The sequence below is a fragment of the Artemia franciscana genome, chromosome 6 (genome assembly GCF_032884065.1).
Source record: "Artemia franciscana chromosome 6, ASM3288406v1, whole genome shotgun sequence".
Classification (NCBI taxonomy): domain Eukaryota; kingdom Metazoa; phylum Arthropoda; class Branchiopoda; order Anostraca; family Artemiidae; genus Artemia; species Artemia franciscana.
This window is the reverse complement of record NC_088868.1, coordinates 17,806,113-17,833,519: the sequence shown is the minus strand read 5'-3', so window position 1 is coordinate 17,833,519 and position 27,407 is coordinate 17,806,113. Positions and strand designations below refer to the sequence as shown.

Genomic DNA, 27,407 nt, shown 5'->3' with positions numbered 1-27,407 from the left:
AGAGCCAACCTTGCTTTTTTAGCAGTCTGTCTCAAAGGACTCGTAGCTGGTTCAATACTATTATAAATCAGTGTAGTACAATATTTTGTTAGATCATTTTTAATTAAATTTGTGTATAAAGAATTTAGTGATTATTCCCCTAAGTCCCTGTTCAAGGAAACATTATTATTTATTTTGAGATTAATTTCGATTGATTCTCGTATTTTCAATACGTATTTTCAATTTCACGATTAATTTTATCAGCAAAAAAAATGGGTTACCCATGGGGGCACCTTTATCCGGACTACTGGCAAATATTTATGTCGAGAACCTTGAAAATTGGGCATTAAATTCTTATTTTTTAAAACATGTCTATTGGGGTCGTTATATGGATGACGTAATTTTGCTTTGGAATTATGGGGAAGCTGAACTTCGGGGCTTCTTAGATAATCTTAACACTTATGAACAAAATTTGCAGTTAACCCTAGAAGTTGAAATTGAAAATAAACTACCGTTTTTATATGTGTTAATTATCCGTAATGCTGATCAACTGGATTTTACTATCTATTGAAAGCCAACACAAAACAATAGATATCTTCACTTTAATTCAAATCACCCACCACGAGTAAAAAGAGCAGTTGTAACTTCCCTCATTGATCGTGCCCTGAATTTTTGCTCCGATTCGTATATAAATGCAGAAATAAACTTTATCAGAGATATTCTTTTTGGTAATGAATACCCCATTCCTTTTGTCAAAAAAATAATTAACTGTAGAATAAAAAGACTTTCTTGTAAAATCGAAGAAGATATTTCACAATGTGAGGTTCCTAATAAACCCTCAAATATTGTCTATCTTCCGTATATCCCAAAAATCACAATAAAATTGAAAAATATTTGCATAAAAAATAATCTGTACGTAGTTTTTACTAATAATTTTAAAATCATTAATTTCTTAAATTCCGGTAAAGATAAGACCCCAGTTACTCGCCAAAGAGGGGTCTATCAAATACCCTGTGATTGCGGAAATTGGTATGTCGGCAGGACCCATCAGAATCTAGAAAAACGGTTACAACAGCATAAAAAAGACATAGACAAGGCATTAATTTCAAATAGTTCTAACAACTCCTTTGATCCTGCTTTAGGTTGGCATATATTTTATAATCCGTCCCACGCGATACTTTTTGAAAAATCTTCACTATTCAGTATTGATGTGGGGATAAAACAGGTGGTTTGAGAATCAATCGAAATTAATGTCAAAATAAATAATAATATTTCTTTGAACAGGGACTTAGAGGAATACTCACTAAATTCTTTATACTCAAATTTAATTAAAAATGATCTAACAAAATATTTTACTAAACCGATTTATAATAGTATTGAACCAGCTACGAAAAGGCCTTTGAGACAGACTGCTAAAAAAGCGAAGTTGGCTCTGAGAAATTCCACTTAATCACTTTGTTATCTTTAGTTTGAATGAATTTATATTCTCACTTCATTATTTTTGTCAGTCCTGGTTGAACTTCGTTGAAGTAAGGATGCTAGGGCTGTTTTTAAAAAAAGTTTTTAGAAAAGACTATTTAGTTTTAATTCTCACAATTTAATGTAAGTTTATTTATATATACATATTTTCTCTCTTGTTCTCGTATTGTGCTGAAGACGGCCCTTGGACATAGGACCGAAATATTCACAGAACTGATTTCCACTGTCTTGAAAAAATTCCCTATTGTTTCTACTATGTATTTGTTTGAAATTTGAGCTAGATCAAAAGATGCTATCTGCATGCACATTGTCAAAAGAAAGCATGGGGGCTATCGGCCCTACAAATATTAATCTTTGCTCGTTTTGAGTTTGACTCGGTTATTTATTGTAATTTCTGATTGTTTTGAGTCTCCTTTATTTTTTTATAGTGATTTGTGGTAGTTTTACGCTTGGAGGATTATTTGACTTTATATCTGCTCATTCTTGGCTTAAAAAAGCTCTTTATGTTTCTTTGAAAAGGTGGTTTTGTGGAAAAAGTTTATTAAAATAATGTTGGAGAGAAGAAGTAGACCAACAGTGTTTCTCTTCTTGCCAGTACTAAGTTTGGTAAAAATCAAAATGCCTGATGAGAAAGAAAATTATAATTTGTATTTTCTTTTCTTATCAACAATGTTAGAAAGTCTTTTTCCACGTTAGCTCTGTTTAAAGAAGGAGTGGGCAACCCGTGGCCCACGAGCTGCTTACTGACATTGTGACATTGTGACATTACTGACACTGCTTAGTGACATTGTTGGTGACCGGCAGTAATATTACCTCTATCGCATCACCTTCGGCCCTTTGTCATATATGAAGTTATAATATAATTTATGAAATAAGTAATCAAATTTTGTGCTTCCATTTCCAACACATCGTGTTTGCGAAAATTTGTCCTACTTGTCCTCTTGCAATGGGATGAGTGGATGTCATCAGGAAAGATTTAAGGGAAATGAAAACTTCTTAGGAGGGCACAAGTAGGAGGAGGAGGTTTTGAATAGATTGGGATAGATGAGGTGCGTGCCTAGCTGTGTTGATCTCAGGTGGCTTAGTGCCGCAGTGAACTAAAGCAGTAATAGTAGTAATTATCTATTACATATTACAAATCTGTCTGTTTAGCGCAACATCCATTTTAAGAACTCACTCTGGGAAAAATTATCAGCGGCTCAGGCCCGCAGTTGGGGCAATTGATAGCAAGATGTATGCGTAGCAATAACTCAATAATTATTCCGAAAAATGAATGAATGTGTAAATAGTTTCAAAGTTATCTATTTGAATGCAAAAATTAAGACGTCGGCTTTTCTTAGTTTTCCAGGATACGGGTTTAACTTTAGGTTGAATAGCCTACCAGTTGACTATTTTTGTCTTTGAGTCAAACTGTTTGTCCTAGATCATATTGCTATCGATTCACGAACGAAAACGTCAGGAAATGTAGACGTAGCGTCTTCTTTCAAATTAAATATTTTACAAATAAGGCATCTAATTTGTTACGAATCATCTTTAGAGTAGCAATAGAATATTACTTGAATCACATTCTGTTGTAGCTCTACCCTTTGCCGCACATACATTAAAGCCAATCCATTTTTAGCAAGTGGAAGGAAATGTAAATCAAGGGGACATTTCGGAGAGAAGAAGTCGACAGACAGTGTTCCTCTCTTGCACGTGCTAAATGTCAGAAAATAGAAACACCTGATGGGGGAGAAAATCCTTTGAAATTAGGAGCTCCGGGTCGACCAGGTGATTGTCTTTTTTTAGATGATTCAGGGGGATTCCAACATTCTTAGATTGCAGTCAAGCTGTCTAAGCTTCTGCAAAAATATCTTTTCACCAAAGTCATTTAATTAAGCTGGCGTTCAGCTAGGCTGCTTGACAGATTGGTTTATTTTTTATCATTTAGACCTAGCCTTTTGTATCATGTACACTATGGAGATAGAAAACGGAATAGAAGCGATATTCTTGTTATTTAATCTTAATTTGTTCCATTCTATCATTGGGAAAAACTCCATTCTAAAAGGTAGGCTAACTCTGGGCTAACAACGAAAAATGACCGCAAAGTTTTTTCAGTATAAAAAAGTCGTGTTACAGTCACTTTATAGTCAAATAAAAACGGGGTGACAGTAGAGTTCATGAATTAATGGTTTAAAAATTCTTGTTGAAAAAAGATCATCTAGTTAAATATTACACAACAAAATTGCTACCCCTGAGCAGTGATGCATTTCTTCATAACCCTTCTTCAGCCTTCGAAGCACTCGCACAATTGCAGTCAAAAATGACCGCAATTGTGATGGCTGTTCGCAAGGCCACCTTAAAAATTTTATTCGGGGGAGGAGGGGTAAAATAAAAAAACTTTAGAAACAAAGGAAAATTTAATTTTATGCATTTTATTACGTTTTTACTCGTCAGACAGAAATATCGGAGAGGGTTCAATACCCATATACATTCTACCTCGATGCATGTGTCCTTGGCTGTATAATAAACAACAAAGAGAGATAAAACTCCACAAAAAAAAAACTTCAAACGAGACTACGGCCAGTAGAGAGGAAAGACTAAAAAACAACGCGGATATTTCGCCTGTATCCAAACTAGGCGTCCTCAGCACAAGATAAAAAGAAAAAAACACTAAACTAAAAACAAATAAAAACACCAATAATAATAGATACAACTGTCGCTACTGATCCACGCAGGGAAAAGAAACTATTAGAGTTACTTCAATGAGAACATCAAAGCAACTGAGGAAAAATTATGAAAATTGAAACTTAGTTAACTATTCTGTTGCGAAATAATCCTCTTGTAAGCTAATATTGAAAGCAACTCTTTTTGGTCTAGTAGGTAATCTTTTTGGTCTGGTGATTGTGTAAAATTTTAATTCCTTATTGATTATTGGTTCATTTTTCAAAAGACAATCATAAATTGGGTCAATATTTAAATTCCCTGTGTCTCTATTGATTGAAAGATTAGCAAATATATGTTTTTTAATTTCTATAGCCTCCCTCGCCCACTGAGAAAAACCTCTATCATTATAAATAGCTGTAGCCTCATCAAATTGTAAAAAATGTTCGGGATGAAAGAATGTATGTTCAGCTAGAGCCGAAACAAAGTTTTAGGAGGCTTTCTTAATTGTAAGGTTTTTTCTATTGAGTTGCGATGCGCAATAAATCTTTCAGTAAATTGTTGGTGAGTTCTACCAATATAAAACTTTCCACAAGAACAAGGATTTTATACACCCCACTAACTAAATCTCCCCGGGTTAAATCCTTCCCAGAATTAAGAAAACTACCTAATGGTCTCACTGATTGGAAACAAATATCAATGTTATGTTTACCTAAAATTCGTTTAAGCATCTCCCCCAAAGCAGGTACATAAGGCAAAGAAATGAACCTTTTCGGCATATTTAATTCTGTACACTGTGAAACCCCAATAACCCTATTGTTGTGTTTAATGCGTCTATTTTTTATTATTTTATCAATGAATTTAATCGGGTAACTATTACAAAATAAAATATCCCTCAAATACAACAATTCAGAATCTAAAAACTCCTGGGAACAAATTCTGAAAGCTCTATCCACCAGTGCAATCATAACCCCTCGTTTCACTGAAACAGGGTGGCACGAGTGAAAGTTCAAATACCTATCACTGTGTGTAGGCTTTCTATACACTGAAAAAAGTAAATGAAAATCACTTTTAATCAATAGGATATCAAGAAAAGGTAGTTTGTCATTTTCTTCAAACTCCACTGTAAGTTTTACATTTTTGTCAAAACTATTTAAATGTTTATGGAAAAGGTCTAAGGACTCTAAACCGTGTTTCCAAATGCAAACCATATCATTCATGAATCTGCCCCAGAAACAAGGGGAGAGCCTAAAGCTGCGTATAGCGGAGGTTTCAATAGATTCCATGAAGAGATTTGCCAACAAAGGGGAGAGAGATGCCCCCATAGCCAAACCAAACACCTGTTTGTAAAATTCACCTCTAAAACCAAAATAAAGAGAATGTTCATTGGCAAGGATATTCAACTTCATAATATCTTCAATCTCCAAACTAGCCATGGTCACATCTTGTATCAAATCAAAGTGCTTTTGTAATTTAATCCTTAATATATCTTCGCACTTTTTCACGTTACAATTTGAATACAAGGACACCACATCAAAACTACAGAAAATTGAATTCTCCTCCAATGTGAAATTTTTTAACTTTTAGTAAGATCAGTGGAATTTTTTATATATGATTTTTGTGTTCCTAAGAGTGGACGCAATGCCACCGACAACCACTTTCCTAATTTTGCCACTGGTGATGAGAAAGTTGATACAATGGGACGGAGGGGGACTCCCGTCTTATGAATTTTGAGTAAACCATAGATCTTTGGTGCGGAACAACCTCTTGGATAAAATTTATTACAGAATTTTGGGATAATGAGTAAATTATTTATCAGTGACCCCAATTCCTTTCTTATCGGCTTTAGTGGTATCCGAAATGATTGTATTCATTTTACGATCATAATCATCAGCGTCCATAATTACAATAGCATTGCCTTTATCTGCCCTAGTGATAGTAAGGACCTTATCCTTTTTCAAATCAGAAAGTATTTTAATGTCATTTTTTGTTATATCCTTTTTAATTTTTCTCATGTTAAAAGTCTTAAGTTTCCTTACGATTTCAGCTCTAAGCTCTTGAGGAGCCTCGACTTTATCAATAGTCTCACCTTTATAGTCTCACCTATATGTATATATATATACGTTTAGTTTTAATATAGATTGTGAATTAGTAACTTAAATACATGAGAGCCAGAACTAAGGTAGGATAAGCTTGTTTTGGTGTTACTTGGTTGTTCTACATTTGCTTGTTTTTTCATAGGCATATATTTTGGGGGTGATACCTAACACGGGGTTACCATGGGGAATTTATGTTAGGCATGCCATTTGCCTGGGTAGAGAATTTAAAGTTCCGAAACCCTATAGGCAAGTGTCTATTCTCCTGACTAGCCCTTGTTTTGGGTTGCTGCCTCTGAATTACTTGTCTCTTTTTTTTCTTTTTTTTACTGTTTCTATTGTTTGGTAAATGACGACTTATACTTATTGACGACACGACTGCCTGCCCATGGATTATTCTTTATGGTTGATTGTGTATGGCTATGCTGTTTGACCTATGTGATTGTATGGATGGGTAGGGCTAAGGCCTCATTCAAGTGCTGATCTATATTAATCACTAATGTAGGAAAACAGTCTTCCTTTTCTCCTTCTGTATTTTTTTTTAATGTGTTTGTGCTTTCTCTTTTCATTATATATATATATATATATATATATATATATATATATATATATATATATATATATATATATATATATATATATATATATATATATATATATATATATATATATATATATATATGTATGTGTGTGTAAAATAATATATTTCAGCCTTACTATAATGTACTTCTTAAACCAGATAGCTTCGATGTTTTCCTGCGCAATAAATAAACATGAGATATTTTCTGAGGAAGTAGTTGGCGGAATTATTTTCCGTTCCAAACCTTTTAATTAGGAATACCTGAGACATTTGAACATATTCAGGTTAAACCACGTTTAAATAACCCTCTTACACCACATGTTAAATCCTTCGCAATATATTAGAAGATATTTAAATAGAAGGAAGGGGTATGGTGTCTGAGAAATTCTGTTTCCGCTTGTTTCACCACCTAAGATCCGGATTTCCTTTGTGAATAACGGGGTCTTTTCCAGGACTCTGATCTTCCAGTTTCTTATACCACCAGCAGAGAATCTCCAGAAAGTTTAGTTGCTTTCCAGGCATCGAAGTGGTTGTTAGAAATGCCTAAGGCTTTTCTAATAACTAGAAAACAATATAAATTGACAGAAACAGTGACGGATATGATTCAACAAGGTACGCCAAAAAGCTAATAAATAGTTTTGAAAAATTTTTAAATAGACTTTTTCAAGATAGATCAGTAAAAAAAAAAACGGATAGGGACGAATTTATTCTAAAATTAAAAACAAAAAGTTGAAATAAATATGTTTGGCAGATCTTCGACAAAGATATTATTTCTCGAAAAGAATTCAAAGAAATATTCTATTATATAGTTAATTTGTCTGCCTTTGTTTGGTTGTTTTTTTTCGGCAAATGAGCTGGTGGTACAAGTACAAGCGTATTTCACTGCGTGAAGTACGCTTGTACCGCATTTTGCCACTTTTTGAATCTTTGGTCTCACTTTATTAATAAAAGAAAGTAATAGGCAATCTAAGCAAATGGAATAGATAAATCTGCAAAAATTTGGAGTAGATCGATTACTTGAGTGTTCAATATATATGTGCTTATTCTTTATTACTCTTGCCCGCTTATGACTCTTACGGCGGTTGACCTATTAAATTAATTTCAAAGCTTTGCGGTTGTGCATTGTCACACGCTACTTTACACCACCATGTTATATTTCAATAGATTTCAGTATCAAAATTATTGAAATATGTCAAATAATTGCTTAAGCAAATTAAATTTTCAAATTTATTAGAAATTCACGGATGCTTGCTAGGAGCGCTTGACCAAAGCACACATTTTCTAGCTCTTAAAAACACAAATTATTTTATGTCTTTTAGTGTGAGATGCTTCATAAGTGCTGTTCAGTGCTGGTATCAGGCTGTCCACGCTTGGTATTGATTACAAGTACGTGTTTTTGTGTACTCTGTGCATGAACATGCGTACTATGGGGTTTTAATTCCCTTTTTCCCACATCCACCCCTCATGCCTTCCATAAACTCAATATTTTAATAATTTTTTCTATTTTTGAGTTTAGTTCTAACTCTTGAATTTTTTTTCGCCTCTGTCCTGCGGAATATTTCAACCCCTTGGAGATAAATTATGGTATACCAGTGTTTTCACAGCACTTTAACTTACCGAAACGTTTAGCATAAAGAAAGCTTGTATAATAAAAAAAAAAAGTTGTGCCAATTCATGAATGCTTCATTTTTATCGCAGAGATTATAATCTCTTTTAAAGAGATTATCATCTCTTTAAACTGAATTTTTTAAAACAATATTAATTGAAAAAATTTATTCTAAATAACTTTCCTAATGAAAAAACTATAATTACATCTGTTCAAAGAGCCGCTCTTTAATCTTAAGTTTCTTAAATGTTTTAAAAAGCAGAGTTGTGACAAAGAGTCAAACTTTAGCGTAAAGAGTGAGGTGTTGAGGAGGGGACAACCCCTTTCATATACAGAATAATTTCTGTTCGTTTTAAGTTTCAATGTCTCTCCTTACTTGCAGTTAAAAAAACTTTTTTTTTTATTTAATACTTAGTAAGAAGGAATTGAAACTGGTATACTTTCATAAAAACAATTCTTTACATTATATAGACGGATAGATAAATTTATCTTTTGCTAAAAATATAATCTCATTCGCGTGCATTTGAATTATCTATTAAACAAAGCTTGTTTTAACATTATGCATGGTGTGACGGTACCAAGATATGATTTTTTTTTGTATATCATAAGTTTTAGATGTCACTAGAAAACTAGGCACTGCATGAATGCATTGATTAAAACATTGCAGTTCCGCTGAACTAGTGAGATTTTTAGGCCTTATAATGATGCATTCGATCGAAAGAAAAAAGTTAGCTTAAACCAAATCAAAGCACAAATGATTTTTGGGCCATCTCGTGGAGGAAACGCTGCACTTTCTAAAGTTTTATAAGCTTTTTAATTATGATTACTCATTGAAAAATATTTAAGATCGAAGTGGAGAAAACAAAGAACTTGTATCTCTTTGGTTTTCATTTTGCAAAGAAAATAGCTGCAGAGCTTGTCTGACGACAGATGTGAAAAAGAAAAAAAAAAGGTATACTCATTTGTGACTATCGTAAACCAACTGACTTTTATTTTACAACTGATGAAATGATCTTCTCAGTCACCCGGTGTACAATTTCACATGATTGTCTTAAGATTAGTGATTGACAGGGATTTACGTGAACCACCAATTATACAGGTAGGTATAATGTTGAAAAAAATACTTTTAATGAAGGGTAATAATTTTTGCGAGGAATATATCGGTCATTCTTTAACTAAAGCCTTACTGGCTGGAACTATATTGAAGTTGTTTTTGTGTTATGAGTTTATTATTGTTAATTTATATTTCAACTTCAACTTTTCCTTTATTCAACTTAAAAAACTCAAATACAGTATTATGCCCCAACAGAGAGCAGAGCTCGTAAGGCTGGGACAGTGCAAAAATATAGAAAAAAACATCAACATCTCATTGTAATAATTACAAAATTTAACACGGCAAAAGACAAACAAAATAGAAAAAACTTATAAAAGAGAAGTAACAAGGATAAGTAAATAAATAAATATCGGGCAAGAGGGGTGTGGGAGGCCATCCCGGACACAGGGACAGAAAAACAAAACATACAAATAGGAAGATCAAATAATTTAATTTCCCATCATCAATGGTGAATAATCAAAAATTTAGCAAACAATCTTTAATATTTGCTTTTTTAAATTTAGTTGAGATTTTTGGGATGGATCAAACAGAATTTTATCATTCAGCTTATAATTGTTAGCAATGAAGGGTATTTGGTACCTAATCGAAAACCTTGACCTTTCAGAACTTACAAAAGGAATTCGGTACATCCCAGATCTCCGACAATCCGAACGAGGAAGTAAAATTAACAGAGATTTGTCATAGAAATAATTTTTAGAATTTTGGAATCCTCTTTGATATCCAAGCCTCATATCTAGGAATTTTCTGCAATTTATCCCGTTTCGCCAAAATCAGCTTACCTATTTTACGAATTTCGGCTGGCACATCATCACTAATAAACAAGTTGCTGTTATTTCCATGAAATGTCTTGTTTAAGCTTGCTGGCATTTTTATGGCACATGGTATTAACCAAGTGACATATAGCAATTGCAAATTCTGTCGGTCTGTCGGTCTGTCTGTCTGTCGGTCTGTCTGTCGGTCCCGGTTTTGCTACTTTAGGCACTTCCAGGTAAGCTAGGACGATGAAATTTGGCGGGCGTATCAGGGACCAGACCAGATTAAATTGGAAATGGTCGTTTTTCCGATTTGACCATCTGGGGAGGGGGGAGTGGATGGCCCGTTAATTCGGAAAAAACAGAAAAATTAAAGTACTTTTAACTTACGAACGGTTGATCAGATCTTAATGAAATTTGATGTTTGGAAGGATATTGTGTCTCAGAGCTGTTATTTTAAATCCCGACCGGATCTGGCAACATTGGGGGGGATATGGGAGGGGGAAATCTAAAATCTTGGAAAACACTTAGAGTGGAGGGATCGGGATGAAACTTGGTGGGAAAAATAAGTACAAGTCCTAGATACATGATTGACATAACCGGAATGGATCCACTCTCTTTGGGGTAGTTGGGGGGGGGGGGGTCAATGCTGAAAAATTAGAAAAAATGAGGTATTTTTAACTTACGAACGGGTGATTGGATCTCAATGAAATTTAATATTTAGAAGGATATCGTGTATCGGAGCTCTTGTTTTAAATACCGACTGGATCTGGTGAAATTGGGGGGAGTTGGGAGGGGGATACCTAAAACTTGGAAAACACTTAGAGTGAAGGGATCGGGATGAAACTTGGTGGGAAAAATAAGCACGAGTCCTAGATACATGATTGACATAACCGGAACGGATCTGCTCTCTTTGGGGTAGTAGGGGGGAGGGCTAATTCTGAAAAATTAGAAAAAAACGAGGTATTTTTAACTTACGAACGGGTGATCGGATCTCAATGAAATTTGATAGTTAGAATGATATTGTGTCTCAGAGCTTTTATGTTAAATTCCAACGGGATTTGGTGACATTGGGGGGGGGTAGTTGGGAGGGGGAAACCCAAAACTTGAAAAACACTTAGAGTGGAGGGATCAGGGTGAAACTTGGTGGGAAAAATAAGCATAAGTCCTAGATACATGATTGACATAACCGAGACGGATCTGCTCTCTTTGGGGTAGTTGGGGGGGGGGGGGGTAATTCTGAAAAATTAGAACAAATGAGCTATTTTTAACTTACGAACGGGTGATCGGATCTCAATGAAGTTTGATAGTTAGAAGGATATTGTGTCTCAGAGCTTTTATGTTAAATTCCAACGGGATCTGCTGACATTGGGGGGGGGGTAGTTGGGAGGGGGAAACCTAAAACTTGGAAAACACTTAGAGTGGAGGGATCAGGGTGAAACTTGGTGGGAAAAATAAGCATAAGTCCTAGATACATGATTGACATAACCGAAACGGATCTGCTCTCTTTGGGGTAGTTGGGGGGGGGGTATTTCTGAAAAATTAGAACAAATGAGCTATTTTTAACTTACGAACGGGTGATAGGATCTCAATGAAATTTGATATTTAGAAGGATATCGTGTCTCAAAGCTCTTATTTTAAATCCCGACTGGATCTGGTGACATTGGGGGAGTTTGGGTTGGGGGAACCTAAAATCAGGGAAAACGCTTTGATTGGAGGGATCGGGATGAAACTTGGTGGGACAAATAAGCAGAAATCTTAGATACGTGATTTACATAATTGGAACGGATCCGCTCTATTGGGGGGAGGGGGGTTAATTCTGAAAAATTTGAAAAAATGACGTATTTTTAACTTACGAAGGAGTGATCGGATTTTCATGAAACTTCATATTTGGAAGTACCTTGTAACTCAGATCTCTTATTGTAAATCTCAACCGGATCCAGCGTAATTGGGGGGGGGCAGTTGGGGGCTGGACCGGAAATCTTAGAAAATACTTAAAGCGGTGAGATCAGGATGAAACTGGATGGGAAGAATAAAAACCTGTCTAAGATACATGACTGACATAACCGGACCGGATCTTCTCTCTTTCGTGGAGTTGGGGGGGGGGGGTAATTCTGAAAATTGAGGTATTTGTAACTTACGAAAGGGTGACCAGAGCTTAATGAAACTTGATATTTAGAAGGATCTTGTGCTTTAAAGCTCTAATTTTAAATTCCTCCCAGAATCTGTGACATTGGGGGTAGCTGGAGGGAGAAACCGGAATTCTTGGAAAACGTGAAAATTGGGGTATTTTTATCTTACGAATAGGTAATCGGATCTTAATGAAATTTGATATCTAGAAGGAATTCATGTCTCAGAGCTCTTATTTCAAATCTCGACCAGATCTTTTGACATTGGGGGGAGTTGGAGGGGGAAACCTTGGAAAACACTTGGAGTAGAGGAATCAGGATGAAGCTTGGTGGATAGAATAAGCAAATGTCCTTGATACGTGATTAAATAAAAAAAAACTAATTTTTTTAGCTGAAAGTAAGGAGCGACATTAAAACTTAAAACGAACAGAAATTACTCCGTATATGAAATGGGTTGTCCCCTCCGCAATCCCTCGCTCTTTACGCTAAAGCTTTTAATTGTTTAAAAAAATAGAATTGTGGCAAAGAGTCAAACTTTAGCGTAAAGAGCGAGGGATTGCGGAGGGGACAACCCATTTCATAAACGGAGTGATTTCCGTTCGTTTTAAGTTTTAATGTCGCTCCTTACTTTCAGCTAAAAAAATTAGTTTTTTTTATTTAATTTCTGAACGTTTTTGAATTAATGCATGTTTGGTTTTGGCTCTCCTCACATAAATTATTAAAATGAAATTTGTATATTAATTTTTTTTTTTGGCTAAATGGCTTTCTCTTAGTTTCGATCAGACGATTTTGAGAAATAAAGGGTGGAGAAGGAGGTCTAGTTGCCCTCCAATTTTTCGGTTACTTAAGAATGCAACTAGAACTTTTAATTTTTAACGAATGTTTTTATTAGTAAGAAATATACGTAACTTAAAAATTAACTTACGTTACAAACTTCCATAATCTTATATTTTTATTATGTATACGAGGGGGTTTGTACCCTCGTTAATACCTCGCTCTTTACACTAAATCGTAAGTTTTGTCCCAATTCTTTAAGAATGACCCCTGAATCAGAAAGGCCGTAGAATAAATAGTTTAAATTACTAAAAATACTTTAGCATAAAGAGCGAGGTATTTATCTCCTCCTAGATACCTCGCCCTTTATGCTAAAGTATTTTTAGAACCCCTCATTTGCGTAATAATCTCTGTTCGTTTTAAGTTTCAATGCTACCCCTTCCTTTCATTTGAAAAACGTTTTCATATTTATTTTTCATTGTTTTCTTATAGTAATGCTAGAAAATCCTGCGCCCTTTTCATTGAATTTTTCTTCCCCCATGACAGATTCCTCCAAGGAAAGATCCTCCAACATAGCCCCCTCCCCTCAGCCCCACCCCCAAATAAAATAAAATCCCCCTGAAAACGTCTGTACACTTCCCAATAACCATTACTATATGTAAACACTGGTCAAAGTTTGTAACTTGCAGCCCCTCCCCCAGGGATTGTGGGGGAGTAAGTCATCTCCAAAGACATAGTTATTATGGTTTTTGACTATGCTGAACAAAATGGCTATCTCAAAATTTTGATTTGTTGACTTTGAGAAAAAAATGAGCGTGGGAGGGGGCCTAGATGCCCTCCAATTTTTTTGGTCACTTAAAAAGGGCACTAGAACTTTTCATTTTCCGTTAGAATGAGCCCTCTTGCGATATTCTAGGACCACTTGGTCGATACGATGACCCCTGGGAAAAAGAAAAAAAAAACAAACAAATAAACACGCACCCGTGATTTGTCTTCTGGCAAAAAATACGAAATTCCACATTTTTGTAGATAGGACCTTGAAACTTCTACAGTAGGGTTTTCTGATACGCTGAATCTGATCGTGTCATTTTCGTTAAGATTCTACGACTTTTAGGGGGTGTTTCCCCTATTTTCTTAAATAAGGCAAATTTTTTCAGGCTCGTAACTTTTGATGGGTAAGACTAAACTTGATTAAACTTATATATTTAAAATCAGCATTAAAATGCAATTCTTTTGATGTAGCTATTGATATCAAAATTCAATTTTTTAGAGTTTTGGCTATTATTGAGCCGGGTCGCTCCTTACTACAGTTCGTTACCACGAACTGTTTGATTGACGGAACCTTACTGGATTCGCTCTCTTTGGGGGAGTTACGGGGAGGGGTTCAGTGATTTGGCGAGTTTGGTGCTTCTGGACGTGCTAGGACGATGAAAATTGATAGGCGTGTCAGGAAGCTGCACAAATTGACTTGATTAAGTCGTTTTCCCAGATTCGACCATCTGGGGGGCTAAAGGGAGAGGAAAAATTAGGTATTGATAACTTAAGAGTGGGTGATCGGATCTTAATGAATTTTGATATTTAGAAGGACATCATGACTCAGAGCTCTTATTTTAAATCCTAACCGGCATTAAGCCTCTTATATTCCTTTTAAATCAATCTATTGATTCATAGAATTTTGCTAGAGCTCATACCATATGATCTCTTGGCTCTTAGCTCTTCTTGCCTCGTCTCAAGTGACATATGAGCTCTTAGCTCTTGTTTATAATAGAAAACTTGTCTTCTTTTTTATTTATTGTCACCTTTAAAAATTTGCGATTTCTGTCATATTGCGAGATTGTAAAATTTACTTCAGGCAATTCTGATCCATGGCGAACAACTTCTGTGAATAAAGCTTTAGCGTTATCAATATCCTCGCAAACTGCATTCCATATGATGATATTATTTTCTAACTTGGCGGCTTCCAATTTCACAATCCGACACATTGAATATTCATTTTTTTTCTTTTTAACTTTGTTAATTCATCAGTACAAGTTTTTAATTGCAAATTGAGGCTGGACGTATCATCTTCAATTTTTCCAATTTTCAATTCAATATTAACCATCTTATTTTTAAGAAGCGAATGTTCTTTATCCAGATTATCGACCCTCGTAGTAAGAGTACCCAATTGATTGCATAAGTTGTCTAATTTATTACCATTTTCTTTTAGGATTTCAAGAATTTGCTTAAAATCTGCAGCTAGTATTGATATTTCCGGTTTCGAGCTAGAGCTATCATCTGAGGTGTCTAATGAAATATTCATACCTTCTCGTTTCGGATTTTTCCTTTATTAATATTGTACATTAATCTATATATATAAAAACAAGTTGTCTGTGTGTGTGTGTCGAGTGACGTCATGTTTGTGTGTCGACTGACGTCATGTTTGTCGACTGACGTCATTTTAAGGATTGAGCTGTATGCGTCATGAAGTTGTTTGTCGACTGACGTCATGTTTGTCAACTGATGAAATTACATACCGGGACACCGGGACACAAATGACGACCGGGACACAGGGAATATAAATGACGACCGGGAACCTCAAAGAGAAATTACAGACTGGGACACCCGGACACAAATCACGACCGGGACACAGGGAATATAAATGACGACCGAGACACGGGGACACAACTACAACGGGGACGCCGGGGGCACAGGCGGGATATATAAATGATGACCGGGACACAGGGATTGTTCGAATAGAAATTACAGACCGGGACACCGGGACACAAATGACGACCGGGACACCGGGACACAGGGAATATAAATGACGACCGGGACACTCAAAGAGAAGTTACAAACTGGGACACCGGGACACAAATGACGACCGGGACACAGGGAATATAAATGACGACCGGGACACAGGGACACATCATTAGAATAATGAGGTATAGATCTGAATACGGATTGTTTTTCCCATGGACAATTATATGTTGCATGTTCAAGAGTCAGTAAACCTGACAATTTATTTATATGCATAGACAAGAGGACAGCGAAGAATGTTGTATATTCGCATGTTTTACGTAGTTAAAAACATATATATATATATATATATATATATATATATATATATATATATATATATATATATATATATATATATATATATATGTATATATATATATATATATATATATATATATATATATATATATATATGTATATATATGTATATATATATATATATATATATCTATCTCTATTCACAGGTGGGACACAGGGACACAACTACAATGGCGCGTAACTAATATGGCGCGTAACGACTTACGCGCGCGGGGGAGCTTGGGGGGGAGGGTGCAAAGCACCCCACCAACTAGGTATTGGGGTGGCGCGAAGCCCCACCCCAACAGCTAGTATTGTACTAATATCCAAATGTTAATACGTATTACTAAATATCCAACAGTTCTTGAAATAATGTTTTCAGCATTGAATGAGTATCCAAAAGTTCTTGAAATAATATTTTCACATAAATCCACACAGAGGTCTAAAATGCATCTTACTCGGACGAGAGCTTTGAATGAACTGAAGAATGAGAGCACTGAATATTACTATGTTGTTTTTTAGTGAAAATATAATGTTATCTAATTCCAAGTCTTTTTATGGAGTATTACCAGAATTGGTTTTGAATCTTTTTACTTATATACTATTGAATTATTATTTATATATTATTATATATTACATATTATATATTATTGAATCTATATTCTTTTGTAGCTAGCAGAAGCAACGAGGAAAGAGGCAAAGAATTTAATGAGTCATACACCAGCATCGCTATGCCAGATAGTCCTGCAAGCCTCGACCTTGCTGCAATCGATTCTCAAAATCTTATTGGACTTTCAAACTCTGATAATCTACTCAAATATGAACCTTATCATCACTTACAACAGCTAGCAGAAATTAGCACCACTCTCTCCCCGCCCCCTTCAGTTCTCCCATGGCCATTTCTAAGCTGGCTTGATTCAGAAAATGAAGAGCCTTTGAACCTTTCGATACATCACAGAAGTGCACCAACCCCTTCTCCTTCTCCTCCACCAGAATCACTTAAAGATAATCGCCTTGTGCTGGATTTGTCAAAGAAAAGTGAAATATTTCCATGTCATGAATGTGGTAAAAGGTACAGCACAACATCTAATTTAGCCAGACATAGGCAAACACACCGTTCCGTCGGGGATAATAAGGTAATTTGTTTTCCTGTTTCGTCAGCTATAGCAGCCCGACAGTTTGTTGCTCTGATCATTAGCGTACTTTAGTAAATTTAATATAGGCTAACCCATTCTACTTACTATATTTATTGTAATTACCTACACCTTCCTCATCGATGTCTAAACCATGAATGGTACTATACATTTTGGTGGTAGCGATTTTGTGTACTTCTATAATTTCAATTTTACCCCCTACTTCTTAATATATTTATTACAATGACCTACCCCACCTCCTATAATTTTCACTTTACTGAAAATAAATACGTTTTAAATGTTTTAACTTTTTTAACTTTAATAAATAAAAAAGATTATTAAAAGTTTAAGGAATAAAAATCAGTATATGTAAATTAAGGTGACAATCCACGGTCATTTGTTTTTTTTGTTTTTTTTTTTAGTAAAGTGCGAATTGAGTTCTGGTCTTGAGAAGGCAAGGGAGTTAGCAACCCTACTCATGTTAATTTTTGTTCGTTTTGAGTTTGACTCGGTTATTTATTGTAATTTCCGTTCGTTTTGAGTTTCATGTATTTATTATTAGTGATTTGTGGTAGTTTTACGCTTGGAAGATCATTTGACTTTATTTCTGCTCTTTTTTGGCTTAATGAACTCTTTACTTTTCTTTGAAAAACTTGAAAAACTTTCTTACATAAACAGGGAAGATGCACCTAAAAAGTAGACAACACAATCTAGATTTTTCAACTTTTTTTCTGTGATAACTCAAGAGGATATACAACATATTTATGCATTGTATATAGTAGAAGATATGCATAGCAGTCAAGATATACATAGCTAGTTTTGGCTGGTCTTATCCAATTGTTTTTTTATCAGTGAATATATTTGTTCTTACATTTTTTTGGTTTTTCTTTTTTTTTTTTTACTCCACTATTTACATGTACTGTACAGTAGATTAAAAACAATTTATTCTCATTATTATTTTGAAGAAAAATATAAACTTTTATATATCTTGAGAATCGAATAAGATCCAGAGCTGAATTAATTGGACAAATCGATATTGAGTCTTTGGGAGTGGACTTAAAATATCAATTTCTAAAAAAAAAATAAAGAAAGAAAGAAAATGTTGCATAACGCACTCTGAGTTACCAAAGTCGACGCGATGTGAGTTGCAAGGCTTGTTCATCTGTATAAACTATTTTGAAAAAAATTGTCCAAAGGGATTTTTTTTTCTAAAGAAAGAAAAGTAAAGAACCGGATTAAAACCTAAGACGAGCAGGAATAAATTCATAAAGTAATTAAAACTTAAAACAAGCAGAAATTACTATCAATGAATAAAGAAACCCTAAACAAACAGAAAATCAAATGAACAGTCTCTTCAAAAATAAAGATAACGCACGCTACTCTGGACGAATGCTAAACGAACAGAAATAGAAAGTGACTAATCAAGTGAAACTCACAATGAACAGAAATTACCGTAAAGATGAGTAGGGTTACCGCCCTTAAACCTTCTAAAAAGTGGAACATCATATATACTTTGCTCGAAACGATTTGCATTTCCAGTAATGAGGTTTTTGTTTGCCATAACATAATTATTTTTTTAATTAAAGTAAAATTTTGAACTTGCTTTCGCGATAAGCCTTTACTATTGTTAGTATTGTTGTTAATCAAAATAATTGTTACCATTCCTGAGTCAGCTTCAAAGAGCCATTTTTTCTCGCTAAACAGTTGTTTTTTTCAAAACACATTTCCAGACAGTAGTTTATAATAGGCCATATTTTAGATTGTACTAGGTTGCTGCTACCAACCGTAATCTATGAAAAGTTCGAGTCATCGGACACCCAAGATCAAACATGCTTCCTCTTTTCCAGTATAAAACTAACTTGAAAACAATTGATAACTTGTATTTTTATGACCCTTGCCTCAGGGACTATGGGGACGTCCCAAGCACAGAGAGGCAGATTTATTGGACCTCTTGACTATTCTGAACAAAACGGCAATACTAAAGATCGATCATATATCTGGGAGGTAACGGAGGAAGGGTCTAAAAGCAAAATAGGGTACGGAAGAGAAGTTTGCTGCTCTCCAACCACATTCAACTCTTAAAAGACGGTCAGAATTTACCATTTACAGTCAAATTAGCTGCATCTCATGTTTAAATGACCACCCCCGCCGTATAAAGTGGCCAGGAAAAAAAAATCTTTGAAGGAGTTGCCTTTTTCTTTGGCAACGCTATAGTACTGCCTCTGATTTTGTTTCAACTATCTCTATTCACAGCCATCTGGGCTTTTATCACTGAAAGTCGCTAAGCACAAAGGAAAATACAGTCATACTGTTTCTTCTTAAGTTTTTCTGTTTTTAGTAATCATTAATGTATATGCAACGGTGTAGTTAAGTCATTGTGTAAATAGACTTGAACTTAATTTTACAGTTTTAAATTTAGTTCAAAAATTTACTTCAAATAAAAACCCAACAAAAATAACTTAACTAAATCCAACTAGATTCTCCCCAAGGACAATTTTGAGTAATTTTAGTTTATAGTTTATAGCTTATATGACTGTTTTTAACGGATAAAATGTTTTAATAAAAGTCAAATTGAAATGATTTCGAACACTTTGGTAACCAATACAACATAGATGAGAACCAAATATAGTATATATAGCATAGCACCTGTTTCTTTACAAGGACAGTCCTTCAATTTTAGGGAGCAGAGCCTGGTGCGTAGACAGGGTGCAAAATTTCTGATCTTATTCCCCTTTGAAATCAGGAAATTTTTGGGTAATTTCTTACAGCTTCTTCAATCTTTCCAGTTCGTTATATTATTCTTTGTGTTTATGTTTTAAAATATGTACTCCTCCACTAAAACGTCAGGCATCGTATGAAAAAAATTACTGAGTACGTGCCTGAGCTGAGTGTTCCTTCTTTTTGTGTTAGTCTTGTGCCTATCTGTTACGCGTTCGCTGTCTCGTTATAAAGCTATTCACCAAATATGTCAATCATGTGATTTGTTATAAATACAAACTTTAGTTTTGATATAAATTTACTGACATACTACTACTAGTACTACCAACAATTCACTGCATCTTTCCTATTCAAAGCCTCTCTCTTTACGTCCTCCCAGGAAGTTCCATTTTCCTTAAAGATTTCCTTTCGACATCTTCTCATCCCAACCAGGGACGGCTTACTTTTCTTTTGGCCCTAGATGATTGGCCAACAAGGACAATCTTTGGCTATCTGTCATCCTTCACCCACAGAATATGTTCTAGCCATCTCAACGTTTATCTCATTACAGCCCTAGAAAGGAGGATTGAACTACACTTTTCGTACAGCCTACTGTTCGAGATATAGTCAGACTTTCGGATGCCTAAAACAATCCGTAGGCAAATTCTCTTAAAACAGCTAGCAAATCTTCCTCCGTTTTTTTTTTTTTTTTTTTTTTTTTTTTTTTTTTTGGAGTGCCCACGCTTCAGAACCATACTTGACCATTGTCATCAGTTCAGCTTCCAATATTCTAACCCTGGTTTGCAGACTTATCTTCCTATTCTTCCAAACTTTTTTCAACTTTGAACAAACACACCAGACCTTGGCTATTCTACTTTTAACATTTTTACTGCATCCAAATAAAAAGAGATTTGCTACGAAGGGTTGAACGTTTATTTGATATCTAAAAAGACGTGCTGTCGTAGCCCATTGGCAGAGTGCCTGTCTAATTGACAAGAGGCAGTGGCCTTGAGTCCCACCGATGATGGAAAGTTTCTACAAGCAGTTCAATTACTAATACTGTACATTAATCTTCGCCTATCTAGCCAATCATAGAAAATTACAATAAAGAAGATGATAGTTTTTCCCGTCAACAGACAAAAAACAGTCCTAATTAAAAAAAAAAAAGCCTAGTCTGGGAGAATCCAATTGACATTTAAGAACTTTCTCGGAGAAATAACAATGTTCCCACATCTACTTCTTAATAAGTGTCTTTTTCCCATGGGTTTGAATTGGTAATTACGCTAACGGATGAATATGCTTAATGAAACTAATTCTTTTGGAATTTTTTTTTTTGTAAATTGTTGTTTAAATTAAGCTGGAGTTTAAATAGGGCACAGTCTTCAACCAGTAAAAAGTTCGGGGAAAAGGGACCTCCCAATCAAATTTAAATTTGTCTTTTGTTGAGAAAAACAAAAAAAGGTCAAACAATGGAAAAAAGATTGATATTGAATTATATGTAACTATAATTTTATTTAAACGCTTTAGAATATATTCCATCACTGCCATGCCATCAGTTTTCTCCAAAATAAAAGACAATTTTCAGAAAGCCATTCATATTGAATTATGTTGTCGCTTTCTCCTCTAAACTACCGGTGAAAAAAATGCATTTTACTCTAAAGGAGAAAACATAAGTATACATCACATAAGAAAGTACCAGAGAAATTAAACATCGGAACCGGAGCATTTGTTTGTAACAAAAATACTTATTGAAATGTAAAATTTTCTTAAGCTTTCATTCTGACGGAGTGTGAATTCATTTTGACGGCACAAGCGCACAGCCATGTCGAGCGTCGATTGAACTTTGGCCTTTTTTTTCTTTTTTTTTACTGTGTAAAAAGCTGTCCATTTTGGTTTTATGGACAGACAAACATCACATTTTGGTAAGCAAAAAATAAATAAAAATATGTGATTTAAATGGAAGCTGCCACTTTTTTCAAAGCAACAGATTAAACGTATAGTTGAATAAGGCCTATATTTTCCTATATAGTAAGGATTATAAAAATATTAGATATGTGTCTTGCGACTTGGTTAAAAAAAGGAAAGAAAAAAATCATCTCAGTTCTAGAGACTACAGAAGTAGGATACGCAAATAAAATACTGGTTGTATATCTTATTCATATTGCTAATAACACTATAGTTTGAATATAATTAAATGTTACACCTCCGTCCTTCATACTTAGTTAGTAGAAAGTTGTACAAAGCTTTGGGAAAACAATCCTCTATTTAATTTTGGGGGTGACTTTATTTAATAAAAATCAAAGAAAAAATGTAATTTTATGGCATTTTAAGGAACACTCTTACTCGCAACAACGCATATTTATGAATTTATGAGCCTCCTCTGCTAAAAAACTGAGGGTATAGATATTTTTCACAAGAACTTTGACCTTGAAGAAATTCAAAAAGAAAATTCAGAAGTATCTAGCGGTCAAATATAGTCAGAGGACACTAAATTCTGTTTTGGTCCAAAAATTGAAAATTTGCAATTGGAAATTTAGATTTTCGCAACAATACAGTAACACCGTCTTTTGCTTAATTTAATTTGGCTTAATTTAATAGTATACAATATGTCAGCAAATTACCTAAATTACCGCTGGGGGATATTTTTTTTATCAGTGAAAAAAATGTATTAGTAAGATCAGTTCCTTCAATCCAACAAAATAGAGAGAGAGGGGTGGTATGAAATATATTCTTGAAAATCTAGGGGGGAAACAATTTTTTAAAGTTTCGATAAAAATTTTATTAAAAAAGGTGATCTTCAATGGAAACACCTCAAAAGTTTTTTCTTTTAATTTACAGGAGACCAAAAAACCACTGGGTACATGCCTCCCTATCCTCCCCTCCCCCAAATTTATGCCACTGACTAATATAGGTTACATACATGTTTGCTACAGTTTATCCATGCTAATCGGATGTTAATTCGTTTCAGTCTTATGAATATTTAATTTTTTTCTAGTCTCGACAATGCCCACACTGTGACAAAGTCTACGTTTCTTCACCAGCCTTTGCGATGCACATTCGGACTCACAGTCAAGGATGCAAGTGTCCTTATTGTGAAAAAACTTTTTCAAGGCCGTGGCTTTTACAGGGTCATATTAGAACGCATACTGGTAAATACTTTTCGGTTTTGACACTTGTATATCATGATTAAAATTTACAAAACTAAGTTGAAAATACTTAAATGAAAATCTGATTATTTTTTTCTTTTTTTTTGGTTTCAACATTGCGCAGTTGCAATATGTAACATCGTAACTTCTGCTTGCTTAAGGTAATAATTACTTTTAACTTTTATTGATCTTTTTTTATTGCGCATGAATATGCAGGAACTTGATTATTTGTTGCTATTGCTATTTGGTATTAAAATGCTTAAATAGGGTCATTTCTGCTTGTTTAAATTATTTACCTATCTTAGTATTTATTAAATACCTTTTGCTTTAGGAGCATGACGAGAAATTCACATCTAACTTTAGATTAAATTAAAAAAAACAAATTTTTTAACTGAAAATAAGGAGCGACATTAAAACTTAAAACGAACAGAAATTACTTCGTATATGAAAGGGGCTGCTTCCTCATCAACGCTCCGCTCTTTACGCTAAAGTGTGACTCTTTCTCTCAACTCTTCTTTTTGAAACAGTAAAAAACGTTAGCGTAAAGAGTGGGGCGTTGATGAGGAAGCAGTCCCTTTCATATACGAAGTAATTTCTGTTCGTTTTAAATTTTAATGTCGCTCCTTACATTCAGTTTAAAAAAATTTGTTTTTTTTATTATTTAATTTCTGAACGTTTTTAAATCAATGTATGTTTTGATTTTGGCTCTCCGCAGAGGAATAATTAAAACGAAATTTTGCATATATATTTTTTTGGGGGGCTAAATGGCTTTCTCATAATTTTGATCGAATTTGAGGAAAAAAGAAGCGGGGGAGGAAGCCTAGTTGCCCTCCGATTTTCGGTTAATTAAAAGGCAACTAGAACTTTTAACTTTTTACGAATCTTTTTATTAGTAAAAGATATGCGTAACTTATAAATTAGCTTACGTAAAGAACTTTTGTATTCTCATGTTTTTATTATATATATGAGGGGGTTTGCCCCCTCGTCAGTACCTCGCTCTTTACACTAAAGCTTAAGTTTTGTCCCAATTCATTTAGAATGACCACCTGAATCACAAAAGCCGTAGAATAAATAGTTGAAATTACTAAAAAATACTTTAGCGTAAAGAGCGAGGTATTAGGAGGAGGTGAGCCCCTTATATAATAATATATGTAATAATTATATTAGGTAATAATTTCTGTTCGTTTTAAGTTTTAATGCTGCTCCTTACTCCCAGCTGAAAAAAAATTTCATATTTATTTTTTCATTGTTTTTTTTAAGTAATGCTAGTAAATCCTGCGCTCCCTTCATGGGAATTTTCTTCCCCCATGACAAATTCCTCGATGGAAAGTTCCCCCAGCATATCCCCTCTTCTCAACCCCTCCCCCCAATCAAAAAATCCTCCTGAAAACGCCTGTACACTTCCCAATAACCATTACTATATGTAAGCACTGGTCAAAGTTTGTAACTTGTAGCCCCTCCCACGGGGACTGTGGGGGAGTAAGTCGTCCCCAAAGACATAGTTATAAGGTTTTTCGACTACGCTGAATAAAATGGCTATCTCGGAATTTTTACCCGTTGACTTTGGGAAAATAATTAGCGTGGGAGGGGGCCTAGGTGCCTTCCAATTTTGTTGGTCCCTTAAAAAGGGCACTATAACTTTTCATTTTCGTTAGAATGAGCCCTCTCGCAAAATTCTAAGACAACTGAGTCGATACGACCACCCCTGGAAAAAAAAAACAAAAAAAAAACAAAAAAACAAATAAACAAACAAACAAATAAACACGCATCCGTGATCTGCCGTCTGGCAAAAAAAATACAAGATTCCAAATTTTTTTAGATAGGAGCTTGAAACTTCTACAGTAGGGTTCTCTGATACGCTGAATATGATGGTGTGATTTTCGTTAAGAGTCTATGACTTTTAGGAGGTGTTTCCCTCTATTTTCTAAAATAACTCAAATTTTCTCAGGCTCGTAACTTTTGATGGGTAAAACTAGACTTGATGAAACTTATATATTTAAAATCAGCATTAAAATGCGATTCTTTTGAAGTAGCTATTGGTATCAAAATTACATTTTTTAGAGTTTTGGTTAACTCTAAATTTAGAGTAGAGCCGGATCGCTCCTTACTACAGTTTGTTACCACGAACTGTTTGATCAGCTTAAGAAAGAAATAAAAAAAAGTAATGATTATGAAAGATTTTGTAAAAGTTGGGTTACATCTTACGTTTGGATTAGTTTTTTTTTAAAGGGGACATGAAATTTAGCAAAAGAAGAATAAGACTATTCAAGAAGAATAGCCATGAAGACACAAAATTTGTATTAATGTGCTATTAAATATGAGCTATTAGTTAGTTACCATTTTTACTTACAGCGGAGCTTGTTAGACGGCAGGTATGAAAAGAACCGTAGGTATACTCTTTTGTGAGTTTGGAAAACTTTCCCCTCCCCAAAACTCAAATTTGAAAGTCATCTTGTTACTCCCTCCTCCCATTAATCCCACTAATTTAATAATAGTTCAGAACAATATCGATTTAGGATCAGACTTTAGGAATGGGCAGAAATGTTAAATTATCGCATGTCCTATTTTGGAAATACTTACGGTTTAAGGTTGTCAATCTTTTCTATTGCAATCAAAGCAAAATTTGTAATGTTGTGCAACAGGTTTATGTTTATCTGAGTCTTTTTTAAGAACTTTCCTAATTCAACAGTTCTTATTTCCTCTATTGCTTTTCTTTTATGTTTATAGGTTTTGTTCTAAGGTCTGACCTTTTTGCTGTCACTTTTATATATTTTTTAATATGTAAGTGAAATTGGGCTAAACATAATATTACTTCAGTGCAGTATGTCTAGTAAGTCAGTAGAGCCTTTGAGTAAATTTGTGACAAGCTTATGATTCTGCAGCAACAGAAAATAGTAAGAATAGTCAGGATACCCTGAACTTGTGCCCTACCAACAACATATGCGTTTTATAATATTCTAGAATACTGCTTAAAGCTTAATAAAGAAAAGTGTTTTAATAACTAAATTTAATTTCAGACACACTTCAAAAATAGTCTCTAGGCCAGTAAACATATTAATACTGGCCTTCTTCCTTAATTAGGGAAAACTCTAACTGACTGTTTTTACATCAAATTTTTATTCATGCAAAAGTTTCTTGTTTTCTCTTACATTCTAAAATACTGATACTGCTATTGAAAACTCAGTACATAACTGGTTGGGGCCAATGCAGCTACGCATACTACTTCTCCAAACCTGCTTGGCTCAAAGTTTCACTCCTTATCCCCTCCCAAGAAGATCCAATTTCCTTTTAATTTTTCCTTATGACCTTTTCCGGCAACATTCGAGAATGACCTGTTTTTCTGTTTTGCCACAGATAGACAGTCAATAAAAAAAGTATTTGGCATTTTCTTTCTTTACGGTAAAATATATCCTAGCCACCTCAACATTTCTTACTTTATAGCCCTAGAAAGTAGGATAGAGCCATACTTCCTGCACAGATTATTGTTGTACACACGTTCAGTGAAATTGTTAACTAAAACTATAGATAGATTCTGATACATAGATTATATCTGATTATATCTTGATTCTGATTATATCTGATTCTGATACACAGATTATATACATAGATTCTGGAAAACTTGTACTGTTAAACTTCAAACATTTTATTTTTTTTGGTGTGAATAGATCACTGCTTTTCTATAACCCTTTTAAAAAGGGAGCAAGAATTTTACCAGTTTGTTTAAACTTGCCATTTAATCGTAGACATTACTGGAATAACAAAATATTGAAACATAAATTTTGCGACAAAACAAATATGTCCCTTTCAACGTGTTGAATTTTTTTAATAGAATCAGACTTTTTGTGACTTTTAAAGCTTCTTTTATCACGGGACAAAAAGGAAGCTAAAGTTTACAATTCAAAAAAGCCTAATAGTAACAGAGTATCGAGTTTTACTCTTTCAATATGGTTAATAGTTTTTGTCAAACATAAATATTTACAATAAAGTTTTTTCAGGTGAAAAGCCATTTACATGTACTATTTGCTCAAAAGCGTTTGCAGACAAATCAAATTTACGAGCTCATGTGCAAACCCATTCAAACTCAAAACCTCATACATGCCATAGATGTGGAAAAGCCTTTGCACTCAAGTCATACCTCTACAAACATGAAGAGTCTAGCTGCATGAATACAAAATCAGACAAAAAGAAATTTCTTGATCGTTGA

At 34.4% G+C, this 27,407-nt stretch overlaps 1 protein-coding gene across 2 annotated transcripts; it reads left to right on the top strand.

The window, feature by feature from the left end:
• The first annotated feature begins 1,498 nt into the window (after positions 1-1,498).
• LOC136028130 (transcriptional repressor scratch 2-like) lies at positions 1,499-27,407 on the top strand. Of its 2 annotated transcripts, none has more exons than XM_065705778.1 (4): positions 1,499-1,581; positions 16,900-17,363; positions 23,053-23,206; positions 27,199-27,407. In XM_065705778.1, exons 2-4 carry the CDS (start codon positions 16,959-16,961, stop codon positions 27,405-27,407), a joined length of 768 nt encoding a protein of 255 aa, XP_065561850.1. In that variant the 5' UTR covers positions 1,499-1,581; positions 16,900-16,958. The 2 variants fall into 2 exon arrangements, with proteins under 2 accessions (XP_065561850.1, XP_065561849.1); XM_065705777.1 differs by lacking the exon at positions 1,499-1,581 and adding an exon at positions 7,213-7,389.

Bases quoted from the DNA above. Each gene is read 5' to 3' on its own strand.
- LOC136028130 (XM_065705777.1), top strand. From the start codon at position 7,317: ATGCCTAAGGCTTTTCTAATAACTAGAAAACAATATAAATTGACAGAA. The intron at 7,390-16,899 runs GTACGCCAAAAA...ATTCTTTTGTAG, and splicing joins GACGGATATGATTCAACAAG to CTAGCAGAAGCAACGAGGAA. The intron at 23,207-27,198 runs GTAAATACTTTT...AAGTTTTTTCAG, and splicing joins TCATATTAGAACGCATACTG to GTGAAAAGCCATTTACATGT.